At 41.7% G+C, this 17,800-nt stretch overlaps 1 protein-coding gene across 10 annotated transcripts in view; it reads left to right on the top strand.

Moving 5' to 3' along the window:
• Positions 1-15,762, top strand: part of MIA2 (MIA SH3 domain ER export factor 2) — a 63,081-nt gene extending 47,319 nt beyond the window's left edge. For 8 of the 10 annotated variants that reach the window (XM_083505373.1, XM_083505372.1, XM_083505371.1 and 5 more), the window contains 12 exons: positions 743-881; positions 2,138-2,239; positions 3,598-3,658; positions 5,462-5,497; positions 8,119-8,186; positions 8,766-8,848; positions 9,207-9,338; positions 10,793-10,951; positions 11,374-11,502; positions 12,332-12,405; positions 12,930-13,158; positions 15,265-15,762. In XM_083505373.1, coding sequence (XP_083361499.1) covers positions 743-881; positions 2,138-2,239; positions 3,598-3,658; positions 5,462-5,497; positions 8,119-8,186; positions 8,766-8,848; positions 9,207-9,338; positions 10,793-10,951; positions 11,374-11,502; positions 12,332-12,405; positions 12,930-13,158; positions 15,265-15,428 — 1,376 coding nt within the window. In that variant the 3' untranslated portion in view covers positions 15,429-15,762. The remainder of the gene's footprint in view (positions 1-742; positions 882-2,137; positions 2,240-3,597; positions 3,659-5,461; positions 5,498-8,118; positions 8,187-8,765; positions 8,849-9,206; positions 9,339-10,792; positions 10,952-11,373; positions 11,503-12,331; positions 12,406-12,929; positions 13,159-15,264) is intronic. The other 2 variants (XR_014526763.1, XM_083505375.1) reach the window with 2 other exon arrangements.
• Positions 15,763-17,800: the final 2,038 nt, after the last annotated feature.

Raw genomic sequence — 17,800 nt, 5'->3', positions numbered from 1 at the left:
GTGGTCTTCAGGTTAAAAACAGTTTCAGGTTAAGAACGGACCTCTGGAACAAATTAAGTTCTTAACCTGAGGTACCACTGTATTGCATTTTTAATGTCAGGGAGCTGGGGGAGGTGTTTCCGGGGGTTTTCCAGAATAACTTGCCCAGCTGTGCACACTATACACTTTGACTGGGTAGTGGGTTGGGTTGGGGGACAACACAGCTGTTCTGTCTCAGGCAGCAAACTTGGGCCAAACCGGATCCTGATTAGGAAGTAGAAGACACCAAAACCAAAACCCAAAACCTGGATTTCTATGTATTACATGGCCATTATCTTAGTAGATTGAGATGTGGGGCTTGTTAGCTGGGAAACTGTTGATGCTGACGTGTGGTATTAGTATTAAAAAGGATTTTATTTACCTATGGTGAAGCTGTCCTGTGCCTTATTTCCCTCCTGTCTGTGCCTCAGCCCATTTGGTCCAAACATATTTGTCCTGTGAAGGAAATCAAAACAAAATTTGGTCCACAAATACATGTGAAAGGGGAGGTGGGAAATGTATCCTTTTAGTGAGATTTCAAAGCATTTTTCAAAGTGACTGGAGTTATTGTACAGGGACATAATGAGGTTTTACATCTCTTCCAAACTCCTTCAGAAATCATTTTTCTTTTCAGCATTAGAATACTGTATTCAGTCTTCAGTATTTGTTTCCTTTATCGTATGGTTTTAACATATCAGTTAATTGTAATTAACTCTTGTGACAGAACGCATTGAAAATCTACAAAAGGAACATGTCACGTTGCATTCTGAAAATACACACTTTGAAAGCGAAGTTCAGAAGCTTCAGCAAAAGCTTAAAGTCATGACTGAGCTATATCAAGAAAATGAAATGAACCTTCACAGGTATTGGTAGTGGTCGATTTGTTGCTTGATAGACGAATCTTTGTTTAGATAACAGAAAAATGATGTTATATGTAACTTGAGCCTGCCATTGTCTTCAACAATTATACCCTTGTCTTGGCACTGGGACCTTGCTGCCACTTCTTGGTCTATTTGCTTACTACTTCATATGGTTTCTAATACCGTGTTTTTAAACAACTCCCAAGCATTTTGGATTGATGTGACCCTCTTGACCTTTTCTTTCAACTTCCTTTTTACCAATCCCCTCATTTTGGGGGTGTTTCCTCTTTCATAGCCAAATGTGACTGTGCTTGATTTTCTTGGCAATTGGCCATTTTCATGTATGTTCATGAATAGCACTATGGCTACTTCACTTAACTGGCTTGCAACACTTACACCTTGTACCAAGTTCTGTGCACCACTCAAGATAAAAGTCCAGGCTTGCCGTCCCTCTGGTTGGTTCCATGACACAGTCATTTAGGATATCTAGGTAATTTACTGCTTTGTCATGGCTGGAACACATATGTAGCCAGTCTGTATGATGCTAGTTGAAGTCATCCATAACTGCAGCATTTCCTCTTTTGGATTCTTCCTTGATTTCATTCTTTTATCTTAGGATCCCCTGAGCATTTTGATCATGGGGGTGCTAGCACTTCATCAGTGCTAAATTTCTCTTGGGGACCAGTTACTATTGTTAGCAGAGATTTACCAGCAAGTTCTTCACAAATCATTTTTCAGAGCTACTGCTTCAACCTTCAAGGAATAAATTTGGCAAGTTCTGCTATAGCCCAGTCCTATGCATGTTTGCTCTGAACCCTCAGTGAGGGTGGTGCTGTGTTGAACATTCTGTCTGCTCATGTGTTGCAGCTTGCCAGATGGAATGATCTCTCCTCTCCTACCCACAAGCAATGTTGTCTCCATCCCTAGCCAATTTGCATGGGGGGTGGGCAGAAGCCCCATTTGCACAGGGCTTCTACTGACAGGGATTCTTAGCTGATTCACACCTTGAGAAGCCCTCTAAGTATGCACAGGGTGGCACAACCTTTAATGTATTGAGGATTTTAACACCATTTTTATTGTTGCTTACGCTGCTTATAATTAAGGATCAGGCTACTAGGGCAAATGGAAGTTACTGTACGTGTCAGTGTTTGTTTGTTTTTTGAAATGAGCTTCAGCCCTTTGTGGATGTTTTCTTAAGATGACTGGAAAACAGTTGAGTTGTGGCTAATGAAAGGCTTTGTTTCTTTTATTTTTCAAAGGAAATTAACTGTAGAAGAAAAAGATCGTTTACAGAAAGAAGAAAAGCTTTCCAAAGTTGATGAGACAATCAGTCATGCTGCTGAAGAAGTGAACCGTTATCGGTAACTATGGATTTCATTTGGTATTTTCCTCTGTTGAATGAACAAAATTCAGTGGAGAATTAGACCTAGCATCTTGAAACTTTTGAAAAATCAGAGGAGTCGTATGGAGTAGTACCTCTAATCAAGTCAGTGAAGCCCCATTGCAGTAATCACAACTGACTCAAGCCCCTTCTCATAGTGTATTGAGTGGAGAGAGTGGTTATCAGAGGCTTGGATCTGAATGTATCTTCCTTGAGTAGAAAGGCAATTCACCAGATTTTGCTGCTTTCCTCCATCCTGCTGGAGCCCACTGTGTCCCATCCCACCTCAATTCTAGATGATCCCTTCATCCTAAGGAGCCAGGAAAGCCCTGTTACGAAACTGGAGTTCTGCTCATGCTTTTCCCAAACCCACCCAGAACTTCCCCTAAGGGGCAGGCAGCTTTAAGGTAGCTTTGCAGAGCTTGTGGGTCTTGACAGTCATCAGATTGACTGGATAGATTATCCCCTTTTTAAGGTGCTAGATATTCTAGTGTCCCTTCTGCATCAGTGTTCTAAACAAGGGCTTGTGGGAGTGGTTGGGTGCAGAGATGCCAAAGAAGGATGTCAAAACCGTCAGAATGGTCAGTTCTAGTGCTTTATTAAAAGAAAGGTGCAGACTTAACAGCAAATCAGCCTGGTAGGTCTCCCAGCCTTTATGGGGTTGACATTGAAGTAAGGAGATGGCTGTCTGCACCCACACAAACATTCATACATGCTTTATAGACAAAGCAGCATACGTTTCTCGGCCAGGACTTCCCATCACTCCACCTGACCAGATGAGGGCATAGGTGGCAAATGCCCAAGTCTTACAGATAGTTGCCCTTTCTGGGCCCGGAACCCATCACAGCAAGCAAATTAGCTTATAGCAAAACAAGTGAATCTAAACATATTTGAGCTCATTGCTACAGCTGTCAGTTAATTGTGGGGTTATCTTGACTACCAAGATGACATTTGCAGAGCTTCTGGAACAATTTGCCTTTGATTCGACACAGCCAGGTTAATACCCTCCCCCAACCTTACAGGGCCTTGTAAATCAATGTAGCCTGCTAAGCTTCAATTGGAAGAGACCCCATTCAATTCCAGTTTTGTCTCTTTCACAACAACAGAATTTTGCAGGCAGCTTGACAAAAGGGAATAGTTCTGCAGGCAGGTTCCAATCTGCTTCAAAGGCTATCTGTTCTTGCCTAACTGGTGCTCTGCCTTCTGCTTCAGTAGGGCTCCCAGTTAGATTAGCTTTGGGGTTGTTGCTTTTTTTTTAATGACATACTTTTCAATGTTACTTAAGGTGTTGTGATAATATCTGGTGTGCAAAATTATCCTTGTATAATTCCATTACAGACAACGAGCAGAAGAACTAGAAGAAGAACTGAAAAAAACAGTTCACTCTTATGAGAATCTGGTATTTATATATATTTTGTTTTCTAAATTAGTACATGTGCTATGTTTACCATGACTGATTTCAGTTGGGTTTACTTCAAAGTATGCTTGCTTAGGATTTCAGCATTATAGCATGATCCTAAGCATGTTTACTCAGAAGCAGTCCTTTTTTTCTTTAAAAATGTTTAGGGGTACTCTCATTTTGACTCAGGAAAATCACTGTTTTGTAATTCAAATTGGGGAAAATTAATACAGTAAATGGACAAAAGTACAAAGATTCACAAAATGTTTAGGGGTATGCATACCCCTGCGTCCACCCAGAAAAAAGCACTGCTCAGAAGTAAAATTCAGTTCAATTAAATTTGCTCCCAGACAAGGGTATAGCAGATTGAGTCCTTTGTTGTTATTATTTTTATTAATAACATATATCTTAAATGCAGCATCTCTCACCTTTAAAGGTTTATTGACTTTGACCACAGGTGAGGAATGTATCCAGTGGGCTAGATCCAAAACTTCCCCATCTCTGTGGGCCATTTTGATAGGTGGATGGGGTTGCCCATATGTCAGTCCATGATGGCCCATGACAGGTGATGCAACACAAAAGCACATCAAGTGAACTCCCATTCCTTCCTTCGCAGGTACGGCTTTTCAACTGAAGCAGTGGCTGTGAAGGAACATTCCACCTTTGCAGACATGGCTCATCTTTGAGTCACGGCAGCAAAGGAAAATTTCTGTTTGTGATTTGCTCCTTTTTGCATTTGGCATCATTTTCTTTCTACAGGAGGAGTAACTCTGCTGAGTTTAGTCGTAGCTTAGCGTTACATACGAACCACATTCCCTGGTTTAAAACAAGCTGTTTTAGTTTCTAAATAAGCCAACTTCAAACCATGTGTGAACCCAACCAGTGCTATGTATTTAAGTACTCAAGATGTTAGTTTATATTTGATCAAAAGCATGCCAGATCATTTGCCAGCCCTCTCTCAGCCCCTTGTGGAGACATCTAAGGCCCACCTAAGCTCAGCATGAATAGGAGTGGGATGGGGGAATTCTTGTGTCAATGCATGCACTTGCCTCTTCCTCCTCTTTGGTTTCTGAGGCACGCAGCTGAGAAACAGAGGCATGCTAGTATCTGTCCAGATGGCATTCCTCTCTTGTGCCCGAGACACTTTCATTGGGGTAAAATCCTGGGAACGTAAAAAACAACGATCTTGTTTGCTGTTGTGGATGAACTTGGCAAGAAAGAAGTAGAGATAAGAGAAGAAACAGCAGGAAAAAATGTGGTGGGAAATGAGAGGAGGAGTGAGCAAGCAAGAGCACTGCAGGGCAATGTGAGAGAAAAACAGTATTGAGGAAGGCAGAGGGACCTGTGGAATGGAGGCACAACAGAGATAAACATTATGGAGTGGGGAAAGGAGAGAGATTAATAGAAGGTGGGTGTGGAGAGAAAGTGAATTGCCATAGACAGTGGTACCTCTGGATGCGAACAGGATCCGTTCTGGAGCCCCGTTCACATCCTGAAGCGAACGCAACCTGCATCTGCACGGGTTGCGGTTTGCCGCTTCCGCACATGCATGTGATGTCATTTTGAGCATCTGCACATGCGCAAGCGGCGAAACCTGGAAGTAACGCGCGCCGTTACTTCCAGGTCACCGCAGAGCAGAACCTGAAAATATTCAACCCGAAGTTACTTCAACCCGAGGTATGACTGTACTTTCCCACAGGTCATGTGCTAGCGTGGCTCTTTGGAATTGAAAAAATGCATCTTGCCTTTCAGACTGATTTGAGTTCTGCACCTCTGAACTAATGTGGAATTCTCTTTTAACAGGTTAAGTCCCATGAGCAGAAAGCTCACGATAACTGGGTAAGTTGCAAATGCTAAAAACTTGCCAGCCTTTCTGAAATGTGTGATGCTTTCAAAAGGGGCAAAGGCGTTTTTATTATTTTATTTTAAACTATTTGTATTCTGCTTTTGAGAGATTCACCTGGATCTTTCTAATACACTCATTTGCCCCTTGCTCTGCAGCTGTCCCAAAACAACTGTTAGACTGCTCCTTTGAACTCCTTATGCTGGGTAAATTGACAAAAGTTGTTTTGAAGGTTTTCTGTGAGCTGCTATAAATCCAGATGTGCACCTGGATGCTGCTATTCATTTACTGACCACCAGCTCCCCAATAGGATTTTTAAATTATATTTTATAGGGCCTTTTAAACTTGCTCTCTTTAAATAAGTATTTTCTGTCTCCTCTGATAAAGTCTGGTGCTATTGCTCAGTTGTAGGATCAGCTGCAGGGCTCTGCGTGCTGTTCAGTGGCAGACTTTGTGGCAGTTCAAGTTGTGTTTCGAGAAAAGCCACTCTGCAATGCATTTCAGAAGGAACTCTTTCAGGGCAGAGGAAGAATGGAGAAGGGGGGGGGGAGGCTTCCCATGCCCCTTCATTCAGAATTGTAGGACCATAAAAATACTCCTTTTCATTAGTACCAGTAAAAAATAGGTGGGGTAAATCCAGTGCTTTGTTCCTTTAAAAAAATGTTTAGGGGTACTCTCATTTTGACTCAAGGAAATCTCCATTTTATAGTTCAAATTGGGGAAAATAAATACAGCAAATGGACAAAATTACAAAGATTCACAAAATGTTTAGGGGTATGCGTACCCCTGCATCCTCCCAGAAAAAAAGCACTGGATAAATCTAATTTACCTCAAAAAGTACAAGCTTATGGCAGGAAAAGACTGTATCAATGTGAGCACATGGATGCTGCGCCCAGTTTCCTCAATGTCTTATGGAATCTTTTTTTTATAGTAACAGTAAATCCCTTCTTGTAAAAATAAATCCTTCCAAACCCAATGCCAATTTTAAAATGTTTGATTTTGCAACACTCTTCTGGCCTTGTTTCAATGCCATTTTAATAAATATTTTGACTGTTCTTGCGGCTCTTATCTAAGAATAAAACAGTCTGTCCTCTGATAACATTGCAGTAATGGAGCACAAAATGAGATTGCAAAACCCGTCTTTCACACACAACAAAAAATAAACCCCACCCCTCTCTTTCCCGTTATAAGGCACTCCAGTTTTATCAAGAGATTCACACAAACAGAATCCAAGGCTTGTCCATATGAAAGCTTCCTCCAGAGCTTGAATTGGCATGGACCGCTAAAACAGATGGGAAGGGAAAATGTCCCAGCTAGTATTGAGGGCTTGCTCAACAACCGTTCGGTGGGATTCAATTAGTGAAGCCGTTGCACAGAGACTCTGCACCCCTTCAAACTGGCTTGGGTGGCAGGTGGGAGAACTGGAATGGTTCCTGGGGATCGTTCCATCTGGCAAGCCAAACTGCTTGCCCTGATGGAACGATCAGAAGAGCGCAACCTTGAATTCCTCCCATTAGTTTGATCTGTACCAATCCTGCTAGACTTGGTACACTTCTAGATGTTCTAATTACAGATAGGTAGCCATGTTGGTTTGCCATAGTCGAAACAAAATAAAAAAATTCCTTCCAGTAGCACCTTAGAGACCAACTAAGCTTGTTATTAGTATGAGCTTTCGTGTGCATGCACAGCTGTTGGTATCTGAAGAAGTGCGCATGCACATGAAAGCTCATACCAATAACAAACTGAGTTGGTCTCTAAGGTGCTACTGGAAGGAATTTTCTTATTTTACTTCTAGTTGTTGTTAGACTACACAGAGAGCCAGTGTGGTGTAGTGGTTAAGAGCGGGAGACTCGTAATCTGGTGAACCGGGTTCGCTTCCCCGCTCCTCCACATGCAGCTGCTGGGTGACCTTGGGCCAGTCACACTTCTCTGAAGTCTCTCAGCCCCACTCACCTCACAGAGTGTTTGTTGTGGGGGAGGAAGGGAAAGGAGAATGTTAGCCGCTTTGAGACTCCTTCGGGTAGTGATAAAGCGGGATATCAAATCCAAACTCTTCTTCTACGCTGCCCATCATCCCAGCCCTGTTGGCCATTCTGATGGGCTGATGGATATTGTAGACTTCCACATGGAGGGCAACATGTTGGCTACTCATAGTTTGTTTGCACCAGCTCAACAGCACCGTCACTGTGTAAGTTGTGGGTGTCAGAGAGGGTGACATTTTAGTAGCTACTCCATCTAAGGAGCATGCTAATTAATCTCCAACTTTTATGGCCATCAGTATTCCATAGCTTCTTTGTCTGTTAGTACTCATTGGGTCAAATTGCTAGTGAATAAGAAAGATCAGGATATTTAAAAGCAGGTTTACACCCAGACCCTTGATAGAGTCACAGTGGTCCAGCAGCTGCAAACTGCATTGAAACCAGCAGTCTTGCATTATGGTCTTTGCTCACAACAGGAGAGGGGTACTTCACTTTTAGTATCATTTAAGCTGTTTCATAGGCTTTCTAATAGACTGCTGTTCTACGATAATAGATAACAGTGTTCGAACTTTCAACTGGAAATATTTCTTGTGCTTTAAGGAATAGCAGTATTTAACAAGAACTTTTTATTTTTAAAGCTGGCAGCGCGGGCAGCTGAAAGGCACCTCAGTGATATAAGAGAAGAAAATGCATACAGTAGACAAAAGTAAGCATTAAAATGTACATACTGAAGAACTTGATTTTGTTGACGTACTGTTGTCACTGAACAATGTGCCATTGTTCAGTTACTATGTGCAGTTGTTCAGTTACTATGTGACACCAGTGATCAGTTATGTGGGTTTTCTGTAAAAATAAAAATTGATACATATGCACATATGTGTCATCAGCATATTACAGTGGATGCTCGGGTTGCGAACGTGATTCGTGTGGGAGGCACTTTCGCAACCCGCAGCACCATGTCTGTGCATGCGCGGGTTGTGATTTGGCACTTATGCGCAATGCGTGATTTAGTGCTTCTGCGCACACGCGAGTGCTGCAACCCAGAAGTAACCCGTTCCGGTACTTCCAGGTTTGGTGCGGTGCGCAACCTGAAGGGTCTGTAACCCGAGGTATGACTGTACTGACAATGCACTCCCAAACTCCGGATTTAACTTTCTGATTTAACAATTAATGCCTGTAATCTATTTCATTAACTGATTTTTACCTTTTTCATCAGTTGAAAAGTTGAGTTCTATTAAAAAATAGGGAAGAAGTTAGTTTATTAACATGTTCTTCTTTCCTTTAGATTAACAGAAGCAGAATTTAAATTTGATCGTTTGGAAAAGGATCCTTATGCTCTTGATATGCCAGTTAGGGCATTTGGCAGAGGTACAGTACTTTTTAAAATGTGCATCTTGTTGAAGTGTAAAGAGATCATGACTCCATTTATGTATGAAAGCATAGCTGGTCTTTATTCATGCAGGGATCATTTTTATTTCATTGACCTGTAGCAGCAACAGCATATAGTATTTTGATTCCCATTGTAATTTGTTCCTATTAACAATCTGTAGAGCATTTGAAAATTATTTAAAATGACTTTTTTTTAATTCCATGACTGATAATGAAGTCAAGAGGTTGACTTTTCTTTTGTCCCAAATTAGTTTTAAACCTAGGTGAGAAATGAACTATTATGTCAGCCCATTAACTCTAACCTGTGAATTTTAGTATTTTGTTTTAACTGTTCCAGAGCACTCCCCATATGGACCCTCACCAATGGGCAGACCTTCATCTGAAACAAGAGCTTTTCTTTCCCCTCCAACCTTATTGGAGGGCCCCTTAAGATTTTCACCTGTGCTTCCAGGTGGTGGAGGAGGAAGAGGTACAATTCTTAAATTTGAAAACTTAACTTTCATGGATTCTCTCTCCTCTTAGTCTATCCCTCCTTTCTTGGTAATGGATCTATCTGTAAAAGTATACTAAAAAGAACCCGGATAAGAGTAAGCTTAAATTATCCATATAAATGCACTCTAGCATATAGGTCAGGAAGCAGAAGTATACAGTACCATTATGACTCTATGTTCCAAAAACCAGTGTGTTGGATCTAAAAATGCTCTTTTACATGTGAAAGATATATTCTGCTCATGGAAGGATTCTTAACAGCACCTACTTGTGCTTTTTGTGAAAATCATGAAACTATGCTTCGACTAGTGCTGTCCATCCATTTGTGGAACAGTCTATTTCCCCTAGTTTCTGCAGCTCATTACAGTAGATGGGTGCCCAACGCAAAACAAAAACAGAATAAAAGCTTTTTAAAATAACCTACTTTACTCTTAATTTTTTAAACCAACACTGCTCATCCATCTAGCTACTAAAAGTGAAGCCAGTGCCATCTCTCAGATTTAAGAAAGGGAGTTTGAAAGGAAGAGTACGCCTTTTATATCATTGTAGCAAGAATATTTGAGTCTATTTGTATTTGGCTGTTGATCTCAACAGAAAAAAACAAAAGAGTTTTGTTTTTAACTGATACGTATTGACAGCATGTGGTGAATAATCTCAGGAGCTGTTTCTTTTTGTTCTGGCTTTTGTTGGAGAGGATGGAGGAAATATGTCAATTTGCTGACTTGAAAGTGCAACTATACTCAGATAAATTCAGAGCCAGTACAAGTATAACAAAATAGGTGATAGACCAACATAAATCAGTACTTATGAGCCACAGAGTGAGTCAGACCTTAAAAGCTTCTCAACAGCTTGAATAATTAGAAATGAAAACGCTTTAATGTACAGTAGTTCAAAATATTGCCCTACTGGCTTAAAGCGTGTTTTCTCATTTATTCTTCTAAATGGGGGGGAAATTCTCTAATCTTTTCCAGCTGTCTTCTTACTTTAAATATTAGAGATTTAAGAGAGGGGAGAATGTTGCATTTGATGGGTTTGATCAAATTGCTTGGGGAAGAGGAAGCAGAATTGGGCTCTGAGGGAGGAGGAATCTCTGCCAAGATGTTGCCAACACTGATGAGGTTGATGAAAAGACTTCTAACGTTCTTTTTCCTCCCTTTGCCCAGTGAGAGGAATCAGAATATAATGTAGACTTTGTTTCAGGGTTCCTTCCGCTCTCTTTCAAAGCAGCTGTCTCTTAGTATTTACTGTACTTTTGACTGACTGAACAGTTGCACCCCTCCTGGAAAAAGAGCACATGACTGAAATTCACCAAGGGAGCCATGTGTGTTATTCTACCACCTTTCAATGTGTTGGGATCTCGTGGTTTGGTACTCGGTGAAAACTGCAATGACGGATGTCTCAAGTGACTGAATCCATTGTAACTTGTTCAATTAGGATCAAGAGGACCGGGGAATGCTGGCATGTATGAAGTTAGTAATGAAAGAGGAGAGTTGCATTCTGACAGGTTATCTGATCCCCACAGACCACCTTCTGACACTGGATCTTTGTCACCTCCATGGGATAGAGATCACAGGATAATGCCCCCGCCTCCAGGTAACTAAACACGGCCCATCATTCTTGGACATTTTCTATTTTAATGGCAATTACAAAATGAAATACTCTTAGCTCCCTTTTGTTTTGAACCGTGTTGTGACCTCTGGAGGGATCATTGCCAGGGCTTTTTAGGTTCAAGTGTTTGATGTTGTACCTAAGGGATAGCAGCATACGTATGATATATATGAGTCTGATAACTGCTTAAAGATTCCAAGACCATATTGTATAGTTGATCGACCTTGATAAATGGGATAGATGTGAGATTTCCATCAGCTACTAGGTTTAGCTAGCTATCGCCCCATGTCCTTTAGTTTGCATATTCCATAACACAAGGAATATAAGATATAAGTTGTTGATAAGCCATCATTGAGTAATTCTAATAAAATCTACTGAATAAATTGCACTTTTTTATTGAATGGTAGGTCAGCTGTATAATGAGCAATCTCTTCCTCGAAGACCAGAAAGATTTTATCCCAGTCATCCAAACTCAGGAAGACTTTCAGGACCAGCAGAACTAAGAAGTTATAGCATGCCTTCATTTGATAAAGCAGGTAGGAACTGCTTTCTTTTAGTGCCCAAATAAAGGAGTTCATTACCAAATTTGGCTGCAGCAGTAAATAATCCTTTTCTGCTCAGAACTAAAGCCCAAATAGCTTGAAATCCAAACACTCAGAGCACTTTCTGTTCTCTTGTTCGTAGCATATCAAAGAATGCCAGTAATGACTTTGGTATTTTGAAATTAATGTTCTTTGCTGTTTGTAATACCAAGCAGTAATCCATGTTTGTGATACAAAAAAAAAAAAAAAAAAGAGGCAGCAATAAAGTTTAAGAAACTTCTGCACTTTCTCTGTGTTAACTGGACTGCTATGCTTTGCTTACCATAAGTCACATCATTCCTTTATCTCCATTCAGCATCTGTGGTCACATGTAGGAAGGAATAACCTGAATTCATGCTGAAAGCAAAAAGCCTTTCATCTAAGACATTTGACCCAAGATCAGTAAAACATTGATTTAGACTTTGAAACAGACCTTGTTCTCTACAACCAGCACAGCGTTTAAACAATGCCTTTGGTGTTTACACACTGGTTGTTTTGAAAAGATAAATTTTCTTCCCTGAAATGATCGTCTAGTAAATCTATACAGCAGCCTTGTCATTTATTTAACTTCAGTAGGAAAAACAATAGTTCAAACTGGTTGTGAGCGGGAATGGCACTATTTGTTTTGTTTTTTGAAGGGCACAAAAGTATCAATACAGTCAACACCTCTGTTTAGTAAATGTGCAAAAACATACATTTCCACACCCATCTGTTCTTTGGAGGAAAGCTGTTTTGGGACTACTTAATGCTAAAGTGCTTGTTGGCTATTTCCCCCCACTTCCAGATGGACAAGCATCTGAGAATAACTCAGGAACAGACTTAAGTGGAAATGGAATAAGAGATCATCCCAATGACAGTGTAAGTAACAGACAAAAGACTGAGAAGATCAGTTTCATCTGGTGCGAAAAAGGTTTGCCAAGTTTCTGCTGAATTTGACAGTTCTTTAAATTGATTTTACACAGTATGTATTTTGCTACAGAATTGTTTATTACCTTGTGGGCATTTTCAATTACTGAAGACACGTTAGCTAAAATAATAGTTTCACGACTGAATTTATTTACAACCTGCAAGAGCAAGAAAGATGAAAGGACCAAAAAGAAAGGTAGTTGGAAATCAGTGGACTAGCTTTTCAGCGCAGGGGTGATGTTGTGTCTTGCTTTAATAAACTTCCTACTTGTAGCCTTTGAGTTTGGCTCCATCTCAGTCCTGTTAGCCCACATTCCTGATTTGGATTGGGCTTCTGCTTTGATCTGCCCTCTTTGGAGCTTGTAAATCATAGCTTCTTTTCGGGCTTACGTGCTTTGACAAGTTTCTCAGTGGCTTGAAAAAGTGGCACGAGCTTCTTTCTAAATATTAACTTGCCCATTTCCCTTTCCTCACAGAATACGCTCAATGCCTCGGATCAGTCTCATGCACCTGACAATGGAGGCTTTGGGCCTGGAATTGTGCCGCCACCACTGCCCTTACTGCGAGCTCCTCTAATGCCAATGGACCCAAGAGGGCCTTTCATGAGAAGAGGCCCTCCCTTTCCACCAGTGCCTCCTAGCGGATATGGACCTCGAGAATATTTCCCAAGGGATTTTGCTGGCCTGCCACGTCCTCTTCTGCCAAGTATGTTCTTGCTGCTCTTACATTATTTCCCCCCTAAAATAAATAATGAAATGCATTTCACGGGGAAACGTTTGGAAACCACAGTAACCTGAGGCACAACCCAGGAAAAGTGAATTGCACCCAAGTTCCACTGAAATGAATGGGCTTAAGTTAGTCGAGAGAGCAAACCTGCTCCCAGTGTCTCTGTTTCCATCAGCTTCATGGAGTGGGAAGGTAGGAAGGAAGACTCTTCACATAGACTCCTCTCCTCCATATGGATGGGAATCTCCTGCAATCAGCTGAGTACATAAAGATTCCCCCTCCAGACCTTCCCACTCAGTGTGTAAAGTTCTGCAGCTAGTAGAGAGGTGGGAGAAGAGGCTAGCATGTGCAACTCTGGTCCTCTCTATATACTGGGAAGGAAGGCATCAGGTTGGGGAAAGCTCTTCTTTATGTTGGAGGTGAATGCCTGAACGGGTCTTGCTAACTCGCTGATGGCGCTCAATAACTTTTAATGGACATTTTCCCAAGTTCAAAGCTGCGTTAAGGGAATTAATAACTACTTTTAGTGGAAGATATGATTAAACTTTACCTCGTAAGCTATTGTTAGAAAACCTAACAAGCCTTTCTCAGCGGCTGCACCCAGGTTTTAAAATACCCTACCTGGTGAGGCCCGTTTGGGCCCTCTTAACTGCTTTGTGATGATTGATTAAAACATTGGGTTGAAACAACAACCAGTTTTATTATATGGTTGCTGCTGGACAAATTATTTCTATAAGGTAGACTTTCATTTTAGAATGCTCCTAGCATCCGAGCTGGTTTTCATTCCCGGTTAATTGTAAACCACTCTGAATGATGCAGATGTGTTAAGAAGGGCAGGATATACATTTTGTAGAATAAATAAATTTGGAAATTCTCTGCACCAAGTGCTACTCTACTTCTCTTGTCAGATGAAGAGACCAGTGCTAGCAGAATCTTCCACGGCAAAGGGGCCCGTGAGTTAGGCAGTCTAGATGCCATAGCTTCTCTTATGAAGTTGGCCATGGCAACAGATAGTCGTTGAACCGCACATCACATGAGCAGCATTTCCCTTACACAACAGGACTTCCCCCTCTTTTTCTCCTCCTGCATCTCCCTTCCCTGAGTTCCCTCTATGCTCCAAAGCAAGTGTTGGGCACATGTGGGGTCTGCAGAGGTGAGGAGAATCCTGTTGTACAAGGAAAATTCTGCCCCACTTGCACATGGACGCTCCTGGATACCTCAGTGGGCATTATTGAAGTATTAACTATTAACATTTGCCTTCACTATGGAAGGCAAACATCTTCCATGGTTTAATAATAATAATAATAATTTTTATTTATACCCCACCCTCCCCAGCCAAGGCCGGGCTCAGAGCGGCTTACAAGCAATAATAAAAACAAGTCGCATGATTACAACTTAAAAACAAAATTAAAATGCAACATTAAAATATTAAAATGTAGCCTCATCGCAGGAGGAGAAGGAAAAGAAAAGAGAGGGAGGGAGGGAATCAAATTGGCCAGGCGGAACAACTCTGTCTTACAGGCCCTGCAGAAAGAAATCAGATCCTGCAGGGCCCTGGTCTCATGAGGCAGAGCGTTCCACCAGGCCGGAGCCAGAGTTGAAAAGGCCCTGGCTCTGGTTGAAGCTAATCTAACTTCCTTAGGGCCCAGGACCACTAGGGTGTTGCTATTTATGGACCTTGAGGCTCTCCATGGGGCATACTGGGAGAGGCGGTCCCGTAGGGTCCTAGGCCGTGAAGGGCTTTAAAGGTCAAAAGCATCACCTTAAATCTTACCCTGTACTCCACCGGGAGCCAGTGCAGCTTGAAAAACACTAGGTGAATATGCTCCCATGGCAGGGACCCCGTGAGGAGCCTCGCTGCAGCATTCTGCACCCGCTGGAGTTTCTGGGACAGCTTCAACTAGGCATCTTGAACTTGTATTGTTGAGAAGCTTTCTAATGCCTTCCTTTATTTTTGCTTATGGGTTACGGCTACTGTTGATTTTAATGTGTGCGTGTTTGTGAGTATTGAGTGTCAAATCTGTAAGAAAGTAGCTGCATTCTGAATACTAACCCAAACGGGCTTTGATCATTCTCTTTGAACAGTGAGAGGTCCATTTCCCGTGAGGCCTTATTCTCAATACCCGCCTCCAAGGGCTGGGTTTTTTCCACCACTGCCACCTGAGAGCAGAAATGAAATGCCTGCTGAGTTAACACATCCGTCAACTGCATCTTCTGCAACTCCTCAAGAATCACAACAAGAAACTTGACTCTATTTTGAACTAGCTCTATCCTTTTCCTCTCAACTCAGTAATTTGCTGTTAAGTAGCTATTGTTACTTAACTGACTGTATTATTGCTCAAATTGAAGCTTAATAGGATAATTCTCAGGAGAGTGCCCTGTAAATAATCATCTAACTGTGAATAAATGGATTTTCATTGTACAGCAGTAACTAAATTATTTTTAATTTGCATATCTAGGAGATGTAAAAATTTGTACCATGTAAGAACTCTCCCGTTGTTTTGGTCTCATAGAAAATAATTGCATGTGAAGAGAATACTTGTAACAAAAGGCAATGTGAAAAAAATTAAATGGATTTAATAATTGTTGGTATTTTGACTCTTCAATGAAACAAGTATCTCTGCTTTTTTGTTTTCTAAGGGTAGAGCACATGGGTTTAGAACAGGGTTTCCCAAACTTGGGTCTCCAGCTGTTTTTGGACTACAGTTCCCATCATCCTGGACTACTAGTCCTGCTAGCTAGGGATGATGGGAGTTGTAGTCCAAAAACAGCTGGAGACCAAAGTTTGGGAGACCCTGCTTTAGAAGTTACACCTCCTACATAGCCACTGCTATTGGTCTGAATTCACAGGTATTAGGTAGGGAGGTGGCCTGTTATAGTTGGGGTTGCACTCACCTGGGAAAAGCAGGTCTGTCCTTTGAGCAGGGGTGGCAGTGTTCCTGGATCCAGCACTGTCACTGAAGACTCAGATGGCTTTGGTAGTTAGTAGGAGTGCCTTTTTCCAGCTTCAGCTGGTTTGCCAGTTAAGACCCTTTGACAGAGATTACTTGGCCACTACTCCATCCTCTGGTCTCTTCCAGATCAGGTTATTGCAACGTGATGCTACGTTCTGCAAAAGCTGCCCTGGTTGCTAGCTTCTAGGCCCGATTCAAGGTGCCCACATTAGTGTAGAGGGAAGTGAGGGGCAGATAGGGCTCATCAACCTGCGAGGGTAAACCCATGGAGAAAACATTGACCCTAAACTTCTACTGCCTTGTGCGACATCTTTGGGTGAAGAAAAGGCTAAGGAGTAAACCCTACACAAATCCAGATGGTTGGATGGCCTCTTGTCTGCTTCCTTCCATCAACTTGTGCAGCCACGTTAGTGCCAGACCTATTTCTGTTTTTTTGGACCACATCAGCAAAGCCAAAGGGAGGGTCTTGTAGCTTGGGTAGCCCAAGAAGGACCTTCATACACACTGCCTAGGCTTGCGCCCTGGGGAGGTCATTTCAGTGCTGCTAATGCTGTGGTTTGACTTCACCCCTTGGAACTGCACTCATTGTTGAGAGACGGCTGGATGCCAATATCATTAGTGTTGATTAGTCTTAAACTATTTGGGTTCCAAATACCTGAAAGACTGCCCTACAGACCTCTTGCATGAGGGGGATCCTCCTGGTAGCATTGTTTGGCAGGTGGCAGCCCGTTTCCTGTGGAATTCCCTCCCCAGAGAGGTGCATGTAGTACCTTCATTTCCTATATGCTGACGATGCACCTGGGTATGCTGGTCTTTTGACACCAAAGATATGTATGCTATGATCCATCCTATTATTCAGATTATAAATTGTTTTAACCAATTTCAATACTGAATCTATCCTGGAACCTTTGGGTCGTTTCACACTTTTAGAGTTCTCTTCATTATGAGGTGCAAGTGGCTCTGTCTGTCTTGGCTTTTAAATGGACACTGAAGACATTGTGTTTTGTTGAAAGGATGGTGTATGCTGAAGTGTTAATTGCTGTTTTTCGTTTCTCGTCCACTATTTGAAAGATTAGATAGTACTCAACACTAGTTCTACTCCCACTGAAGTTAATGGACATGCTTAACTTACTCAAGTAGGATTTAATTGAATACAACTCTTTGCAAGGTGCCTTGCATTCAATATGATCTCACAATTTGACTTCCCTCCCCTCATCCATGTGTTACAAGTGCACCTGCCTCAGACACCACAGCTTGTTAACAGCTTGAGTGGGTTTTTTCCTCTGTTGCACCAAAAGCAGGCTATTAGAACATCTTTGTTTCAACTTGTGCATTTCCATACTTTTCTGCAAGTTACATAGGCTTAGGGACCATTCATTAACCATTAAGAATGAAAAACTTCAAGGGAAGCTGGTTCTGCCAGTTGCCAATAGAGGTAAGTGCTAATTTACTTGTAACATCATGATCTACCTATGCCATGTGGCCCACAAGTCAAACATTTTGAAGGGTTAGCTACACATTACACATGCATAGCTGAGGTCACAAAGCAAAGAAAAGCTGCTTTGGAAGGCAGGGGAATTTTAGTGTGCAGAAGCAGCTGGAAGTGGCTGATTGCCCATTCCTAGTCACTCTCCAAGTAGGTTTTTCTTCCATGTGTTTGCTTGTAA

Source organism: Podarcis liolepis (assembly GCF_965112155.1).
Source record: "Podarcis liolepis genome assembly, chromosome: 1".
NCBI lineage: Eukaryota > Metazoa > Chordata > Lepidosauria > Squamata > Lacertidae > Podarcis > Podarcis liolepis.
The sequence above is the reverse complement of the archived record's forward strand: the minus strand, read 5'-3'. Positions and strand labels throughout refer to the sequence as shown.